Source organism: Onychostruthus taczanowskii, unplaced genomic scaffold (assembly GCF_017590055.1).
Source record: "Onychostruthus taczanowskii isolate IOZ18803 unplaced genomic scaffold, ASM1759005v1 scaffold89, whole genome shotgun sequence".
Classification (NCBI taxonomy): Eukaryota; Metazoa; Chordata; class Aves; order Passeriformes; family Passeridae; genus Onychostruthus; species Onychostruthus taczanowskii.
Window position 1 is genome coordinate 1144141 of NW_024506882.1, and position 8764 is coordinate 1152904.

The 8764-nt window shown below is 55.0% G+C and overlaps 1 protein-coding gene across 1 annotated transcript; it reads right to left on the reverse strand.

Annotated features, from left to right (window-relative positions):
- Positions 1-4402: 4402 nt before the first annotated feature.
- On the reverse strand, positions 4403-8097 carry SRSF1 (serine and arginine rich splicing factor 1). Its single transcript, XM_041425319.1, has 4 exons — positions 7455-8097; positions 7195-7393; positions 6807-6979; positions 4403-6551 (listed from the first exon to the last, which is right to left on the reverse strand). Exons 1-4 carry the CDS (start codon positions 7632-7634, stop codon positions 6357-6359), a joined length of 747 nt encoding a protein of 248 aa, XP_041281253.1. The 5' UTR covers positions 7635-8097; the 3' UTR covers positions 4403-6356.
- Positions 8098-8764: the final 667 nt, after the last annotated feature.

Consider the following 8764-nt stretch of genomic DNA (forward strand, 5'->3'; position numbering starts at 1 on the left):
GCTAGGCTCTGTGCCCATCCCATCCCATCCTGCAGCTCTGCCTGGCTCCAGGACCATCCCACAGCTCTGCCAGGCTCTGTGCCCATCCCATCCTGCAGCTCTGTCCTACTCCATGCCCATCCCATCCCGCAGCTCTGCCAGGCTCCATGCCCGTTCTGTCCCGTGACTCTGCCAGGCTCTGTGCCCATCCCATCCCATCTCATCCCATCCTGCAGCTCTGCCAGGCTCTGTGCCCATCCCATCCCATCCCATCCCATCCCGCAGCTCTGCCAGGGCAGCACAAAGCACTGCAGGGCCCACGCAGTGCAGGTGGGTACATCACTGGCTCACCTTCAGGCGTGCAGGAGAGGGATTTTAGGGATGCTTATTACACAGGGAACTGCCTGGAATCCTCGTTTTTCCTCGTAATTCAGGATTCTGTTTGAAACCGCTCCCACTGCAATTCCAGACAAACTGCTCTTCCCTGCAGGTGCAGCGAGGATCATTCTGCGCTCGGCATGGGGAACTCTCACCAAAGCTGGGGCTGTTCTAAGCCAACCCAGAAATGACTCTAATTTTGCTGCACAGATAAAAACTCTGCTGTTATCAGGAGCAAGAAACCTCACGGCACAACCAGCACACACAGATCAATGAAAGAATCTCCTGTTCTAAAGCAGAAGTTTCTGTTCGAAAGAAAAAAAACCCCAAACAAACAAGAGAAAAAAAAAAAGAAAAAACCCAAACTGTGGTTTCTGGGAGAAACCACAAGCTTTCTAACCGTTTCTATTTCGGAGTGCAGGGTTTATTAAGCACGGGGCTATCAGGACGATGCGCACTCAGGGAGGAGAGATTCGCTCCCTCTCGGGGCACAAAGAAGGCAGTATGGGCCGGGCTGCCGGGCAGCTGCGGGGCCCCGGGGCGCACAATCGCCCTCAGTTGCACCAACAAAGCGGCACTATGGCAGGAGCATCGCAGCCGATTCCCGGCAGGAATGGCGCGGCTCACCCGCTGGAAGCTCCGGGGAGGGAACGCTCCCTGCTCGCTGTGCCGCAGGAACTCTGCCCTGGATGGGGAAACGATTCAGGACAGGGGGCTACGCCTGGATGTCCCCTTGCTTTAACAAAGGCGGCTCCATTTCCCTACCCCTTTCCACCTTCTTCAGGGAGAACGGCCTCTCAAAACGTTTAGTTTCAGGAAGAGCACACTGATGAAAGAGGACACCTTGCCTTGGTTGGCGTCTGTTGGAATCCTAGCAAATACCTTCCCGGAAGATGTGCTGGTGGAACAGCCTGTTCCCAATGCCCGAGGGTATTAAAACCAGTGCCAGCTGTGCCCACCAGCCCCAGCCAGGCCAGTGGATGGTCCCCAGGAAGCAATTCCCCGCAGGGCAAGTCAAACAGGCACTTACTGAGATTCACTTTCACCCTTGGAGAAGCTGAAGGGCAAAAGAGAAGGCACCAGGCTCCCCGGGTTGTGCCAGGCACGAGTGTTGCTCCCAAAACTCACCGACTCCTCATCATCTCTGTCACAATGTTAATGAACTCATAACGTGGTATAATTAAAAACTGAGAGTGTGTCAGGAGGCACAGCCTCCTCCAGTTAACTTCTCCTAACGCTGTCAAACCTGGTTCATAGCACGTTTCTGAGATATTAATTTAATTCCTCTATTTTATGTCAATCACAGAACATGATGTTCCCCCCGAGGACGGTGGAACACGCTGGATCAGAATCTGAAATTAAAACACAGGGCACTTGGGGAAAGCCTTGCTTCACCCTGTGGTTTCCCTGCTCCAGCACTGCCTGGCTGCTCACAGCACGGTGATGGAAACAATTTATGGGAAGAAAGGGAATGCAGGAGAGCTCCACACTGGGAGCAGGTTTATTACAGGATCTCTCAGGGCTCCACAGCTGGGACATGGAGAGCAGAGTGAGTGGGTGATGCTGGGGCAGGAACAGACCAGCAGCTCCTCTGGGGTGACCCGAGCTCTCCCCTTGGAGGGGGAAAAGCAAAACCAGGGAGAGCCCAGGAGGGCTCTGTTCCCTCCCATTCTCCAGGTGAGATGGAAAGGATCCCCTCCTCTCCACGGGGAGGATTGCAGCCTTCTGGCAGAGGTGTGATCCCCACTGGCTCTGAGAGAATCCTGTCAGAAGCTTTCCAGGAAGGTGGCACTCTGCAAATCCCAAAGTAGAGAACACCTCCTCTTCCTAGGTGTCAGTGCCCTCCTGGAACATCCACAGGGTGATCCAAACCACAGAGAAAATCTCAGGAGAAAAAAATCCTCAGGTAGCTCCTGCTCCAGTAGTTGATCCACACACAGGTGAGACTTGGAGCACATCCTGCACCCACCAGAAGCAGGCTTGACAAATTACAGCCTTCCTGCAGCTCCAGCACACACCTTGCACAGGGAATTCCGAGTTCCAGCCTCTCTGCAGCTCCACACACACCTTGCACAGGGAATTCCGAGTTCCAGCCTCTCTGCAGCTCCACACACACCTTGCACAGGGAATTCCGAGTTCCAGCCTCTCTGCAGCTCCACACACACCTTGCACAGGGAATTCCGAGTTCCAGCCTCTCTGCAGCTCCACACACACCTTGCACAGGGAATTCCGAGTTCCAGCCTCTCTGCAGCTCCACACACACCTTGCACAGGGAATTCCGAGTTCCAGCCTCTCTGCAGCTCCACACACACCTTGCACAGGGAATTCCGAGTTCCAGCCTCTCTGCAGCTCCACACACACCTTGCACAGGGAATTCCGAGTTCCAGCCTCTCTGCAGCTCCACACACACCTTGCACAGGGAATTCCGAGTTCCAGCCTCTCTGCAGCTCCACACACACCTTGCACAGGGAATTCCGAGTTCCAGCCTCTCTGCAGCTCCACACACACCTTGCACAGGGAATTCCGAGTTCCAGCCTCTCTGCAGCTCCACACACACCTTGCACAGGGAATTCCGAGTTCCAGCCTCTCTGCAGCTCCACACACACCTTGCACAGGGAATTCCGAGTTCCAGCCTCTCTGCAGCTCCACACACACCTTGCACAGGGAATTCCGAGTTCCAGCCTCTCTGCAGCTCCACACACACCTTGCACAGGGAATTCCGAGTTCCAGCCTCTCTGCAGCTCCACACACACCTTGCACAGGGAATTCCGAGTTCCAGCCTCTCTGCAGCTCCACACACACCTTGCACAGGGAATTCCGAGTTCCAGCCTCTCTGCAGCTCCACACACACCTTGCACAGGGAATTCCGAGTTCCAGCCTCTCTGCAGCTCCACACACACCTTGCACAGGGAATTCCGAGTTCCAGCCTCTCTGCAGCTCCACACACACCTTGCACAGGGAATTCCGAGTTCCAGCCTCTCTGCAGCTCCACACACACCTTGCACAGGGAATTCCGAGTTCCAGCCTCTCTGCAGCTCCACACACACCTTGCACAGGGAATTCCGAGTTCCAGCCTCTCTGCAGCTCCACACACACCTTGCACAGGGAATTCCGAGTTCCAGCCTCTCTGCAGCTCCACACACACCTTGCACAGGGAATTCCGAGTTCCAGCCTCTCTGCAGCTCCACACACACCTTGCACAGGGAATTCCATGTCCTAGCTGGCTGAACTGCCCCTGCAATCGGTGCTGCACAGTCGATGAGCTCCTGGTGGAGCTGCTTTGATCCAGGGGCTGTGCCTGCACTGCCTCCTCAGAACTAACAGCTGTATTCCACAGGGACCCCCGGGGAGTGCCCAGGTCCCTCACTCCTCCTCCTCCCCGAGGATCCTTTGGAGAGGGATCCTCTCCAAACTCCAGTCCTGGCACACCAAACTCTTCCTTTTTGCTCTGTGGGACACCCTGAGCACACCTGCACCCTGTTAAACCACCTTCCCTTTCCTTCAGCACCAGTGGTGGAACAGATCCATTATTCCCAGCACAGTTTGGGGTTTTTGGGCTTTTTTCACCTGTGCTGTCCCAGCTCACCCCCTGTGCCCTCGCTTCCCACATCCTCACAAAGCGCTCTGGCAGCAGCCACCCTCCTTCCCAGGGCACGGGCTCCTCTGGGCACGCAGCCTGGCCCTGGGGGCACAGCCTGCAAGGGCCCTGCCCACAGCCCGGGATTAAAGATCCCAACTCCTGCTCCCTGCTTTGTCCCCCCAGAGCAGCTCTGCCCCCGTTTCTCCCCAGGACAAGCCCATCACCTCCCCTTTTCTCCTGTCCACACTCGTACTAACACTCCCTCCTTCAAGCATGGAGAACTCATTCTTTTCCCCTCCCCACCTACTGGATTCCACCCATTTCCCAGGGAACTGATCCTTCATTGAGGAGAAGCTCAAACATGGGTGCTTCCTGTGGAACACTCCGGCTCTGTTCCACACAAAAGGCTTTTGTCCGGATCCCAACGCGAGGACGAGACTCCGCGACCAACGACGACACGGGGAGTGTTTTTGTAAAAATTTTATTTGTCAAAGAAAAAAAAGCAACGGCCAATTGAAACCTACGTCATCTTTAACTCCAATTTTGGTCTTTAAATTTAGAGAAATGACTTATTTTTTTTTTTTTTTAAAACAAACCCCCCTTTTTCCCCTTTAAGGTTTACCATCTACTCGTGCTGAATCCTTCCAAGGAGATTGCTCCAGCGTACCTCTCCAGGTCCTCGCTTTGCTCCTTTTACCAAAAAAATGCAAAACTCCATCGTGCATCTTAAGGGCTCCAATCGTCAAAAATAGGAAAAAAATATCTTTGGAATAGCCAATTGAGTTGAATAAAAAAATCCACACGAATGCGGTTTGGTTGGGGCAGGAATCCACTCCTATGTTCCTGGTAATTTGATCCCGCTCCATGAATCCTTGTAATTCAGCCTCCCTATCCTATCCACATTATGATTTGAATCCAATGATCCAGCTCCAAGGATTGGGATCCAGTGAGCCCTCTCCAATCCAAACCTTTATAACCAGCAAAACCAAAAAAGAGGAGGCAAAAAGTTAGATACTGTAATGAAAAAATAGGATTCTGGGGAATGATCAGTTATGTTTGCCATCAATAAATTCAGATGTACAGTAATAACTATCAATTCCCCAAAACAAACTTTCCAATGGTGATGCTCAGATAATTTCTTTAGAAATGTTAATTACTATTTGGAGGAAACATTGTAAATATTTACAATACGTCAACTGGAAATGCCAACATACTCAGCGCATTGGTGGGTACGAGGTTTTGTGGTTGTAAAAAACGGTTTTACTAAACTGGAAAAGCTTTTAACTGCTCGGTCTATCCACCTACTATGGAATGGCTGGACTACAGCTGCACTCCCAGCTGGAGGGAACGTTAACAATCGGTGTTTTCACACGGATCGTGAGTCAATCGTGAATTAGTCTGAGGGGGCAGGGCTGAGACTTAAATTATTCCCCGCTAGGTTTGCTATTTTTGTTTTGCTTTCATTCTGGTACTTATAAAAATGCAACAGCCACGCTGTATCAGTCACACAGAGGACATGCAGATTTTAGCAGTATTGATATTATACTCTGGTTGCAAGTTCTACTACAAGTGTACGGATACTACGGACGTGGACACTTGTAACCAAACGCTGCGGGACAAACGAACCAATGCTCCCCCCCCGGCCCCGGGGATTCCTTTAGAAAACTAGGATGGAGTAGAGAATTACAAAAGCAGGGATTTGGCCACAATTGCCCCCCCAGCAAAGGAAGTTTTAGAAGAGAAGAGCAATGGCAGCCTGCGGTCACGAGGACATGCCTGAAGCCACACGTGGGGACACGTAGGTGCTCGGCCTCAATTCCCCTGTCTCTCAGTATAAGGTCAATACTGCCAAGTTCATCTGTGACAATAGCACTTGGAGTCATACCATTGCCTCCATTATTGATCTGATCCTCCTCAATCCTCCTTTTGACAATCCTAAAATGATTGACATGTGCTCCACAATCCTTTAATCCAAAGCATTCTTAATCCATCTCTTCAGATATGTCTACAGAAAGACACACGAAAAGGCAAGATAAAACGTAAGATCCCCCAGAAGAGACAAGTTAGCCACAAACATCCCAACATCCCCAGCTCGTCTCGACCACAGCGGAACACTGAGACATTTACACAGCAATACCACAGCTCCAAGAATGTTGGTATCGAACTAGAACTAAACCAGAACAATCCTGACTGACAGCAATTAAAATACAATTTACCAAAGACAGGAGGGGGAATGTCGGTGTCGAGGAGCAAATACTCACTAGGGATTTTACACAAGAATGCAATTCAACACTTCAGCCAATTCGAGTAAAACAGTTGGAATTAAAAAAAAAAAAAAAATAAATGAAAGACTGTACTAAGTAAAGGAAAACTGTGTACAACATGAGGTTCTACAAAAAGGTCGGAGCTAGAGTGATGTTTATGTACGAGATCGGGATCTGCTGTGGCGGGGAGAGTAGCGTGGAGATCCTCTGCTTCTTCTTGGGGAATAACTGCGGCTTCTGCTGTTGCTTCGACTACGGCTCCTGCTACGACTACGGCTGCGGGACCGAGATCTTCCATAGCTTGGGCTTCTTGGGCCATCAACTTTAACACGGATGTAGGCAGTTTCTCCCTATTGGATAGACAGAACTTTCGATTGAAACGTCGAGGCTTCAGGGCCATGTTTCAGGCATGCTGACAGACTGCAGACAGCGTTACTACGGCCGGGACAGACAGCAGAGCTTACACGTCTATGTCCAGCCTGACCACACACTTATCTAGCTGCTCCGTAACCAAACAACGACCACCACACGTTCCTTACCTTCAAATCCTACTGTTAAGCCCCTTGTATCCAATTCTGGCCAAAGAAAGTAAGTGTGATACCTACCTCGTGAGATCTAAATTTAGTGTTATCCAGCTTTCGCACAGCGTAGGTCATGTCTTCCTTCCGCACAAACTCCACGACACCAGTGCCATCTCGGAAAACATCAGCATAACATACATCACCTGCTTCACGCATGTGATCCTTTAAATCCTGCCAACTTCCACTTGGAGGCAGCCCTAGAGAAAAACCAAAACGCGGCTTTAAAACCGGATTAGAGCCTCGCCTGCTGTATTACAACAGCACAACCGCAGCGAAGGAGAGGAGCGCTCAGCATCGCTGCCCCCCTCCCAAAGCACACGCGGCCGTGCTTTTTAAGGAGAAGCTCTCAGCAGCACCGCGCCCGCAGGACCCTGGGGGAGCACTCAGCCTGAGAAAGAGAGCAATGACTCACCCGAGACGATCACTCTGTACTCCGAGCGCCGGGACGGGGGGCCGTACCTGCCCCGGGGGGCTCCTCCCCCCCCGCCGCCGCCGCCTCCTCTGCCGGTGCCGCGGCCGCTCCGAGGGAACTCCACGCGGAGGCGATACCCATCGTAGTCGTAGCCGTCCCGCCCGTAGACGGCGTCCTCCGCGTCCCTGCGGGCGGCACGGGGCGGGCGGTGAGCGCGGCCGCCGCACCCCCCCCGCCTTTGTTCCCGCTTCCCGCCCGCCTTCGACGAAGGCGAAGGGCGGGCCCCCGCGGCGGTTCTTCAAGTCGATGTCGCGGATGGCGCCGTACTTGTAGAACACGTCCTCGATGTCCTTGGTGCGGATGTCGGGGGGCAGGTTCCCCACGTAGATGCGGCAGTCGTTGTTGCCGGCCGGGCCGCGGATGACGCCGCCGCCGGACATGGCGAGGTCGGCAATGTTTGCGGCGGCGCGGGGCGGTGCGGGCGGCGCGGGGCGGCGGTGGCGGGGCCGGGCCGGGCTCTCGGGGCGCTCCTCACCTCCCCCGACCGCCGCTTCAAAATGGCGCCCGCGGCTCCGCTCGCGCTGCCTCTGCGCGCACCGATCTCACCCCGGGACGCAGCACCGGCCGCAGCACCGCCCGCGCTCACGGCGGGCCAGCGGCGCGCGCGTCTTCCGCCGCGCCCTCGCTCTTCCGCCTCGCGCGTGCGCGGCCCCGCCGCAAAGTAGTCCCTCGGTTCTTGCCGCCTCGGAGAAGCCGAGTCCGTGCGGGGGCCGCAGCTGTGGGGCGCGAGGATACGGGAGCTCGGTTATACCGTGGGGAGCTTGCGGTCCCCGCGGCAGATGAAAGACGCGCTCCTCCCGGCAGCGGCTTAAACGGCGGAGGCCGCGTGACGCCACGTCCGGTGCGGCGCCCCGCGCCTTTAGGCCCGGCCGGGGAGGGCGCGGCCCACAATGCACCGCGCGGGACGGCGGGCGCGCTTGGCGCCAAGCGAGGGGCGGCTCCCACAATGCACCGCGCGGCGGGCGGCGATGGCGCTGTCCCCGCCGTGTCCCCTCTGTGTCCCCTCTGTGTCCCTTCTGTGTCCCCTCTCTGTCCCCGCCGTGTCCCCCGGCGTGCGCTGGAGGGCCGCGCTCAGTGCGCTGTCCCGCTGTGCCGCGCCTCGGGACGGGAGAAAAGCGCCGTGCCCGCTCCCCGGGGGGCAGGACCCAAAATGGCCGCCCTGGGGGCTGAGGGGAGCGCGGCGGGCACCGAGCTGGCGCAGCTCCTGCAGGGCTCGCAGCCCCTGCAGGATTCGCAGCTCCTGCATTTGGAACTTTCCCCGCTCGCGGTGTGTTTCCCACTGCAGAGCCCGTGCCACGGTTCTTGGGGTTCCTGCATTTGCAGCTGAGCATGGTGGGCTTGGGCAAAACGAACTTTAGGAATGGGCTTGAGTTGGTGTCTTGGTTAATAAAAGTGGAGGAACAAAAAGCGTTAAAAACTGAGGCAAAGTCGCATCTCAAGTGGATGCATTTGAGAACGCTGCTGAGGGCTGCGTGCTCCCGCTGAAGAATGTTCTATACAGTGCCTTTAA

Bases quoted from the DNA above. Each gene is read 5' to 3' on its own strand.
- SRSF1 (XM_041425319.1), bottom strand. From the start codon at position 7,634: ATGTCCGGCGGCGGCGTCATCCGCGGCCCGGCCGGCAACAACGACTGC. The intron at 7,394-7,454 runs GGCGGGCGGGAA...CACCGCCCGCCC, and splicing joins CGCCCTTCGCCTTCGTCGAA to CGTGCCGCCCGCAGGGACGC. The intron at 6,980-7,194 runs GTGAGTCATTGC...GTTTTTCTCTAG, and splicing joins GTACAGAGTGATCGTCTCGG to GGCTGCCTCCAAGTGGAAGT.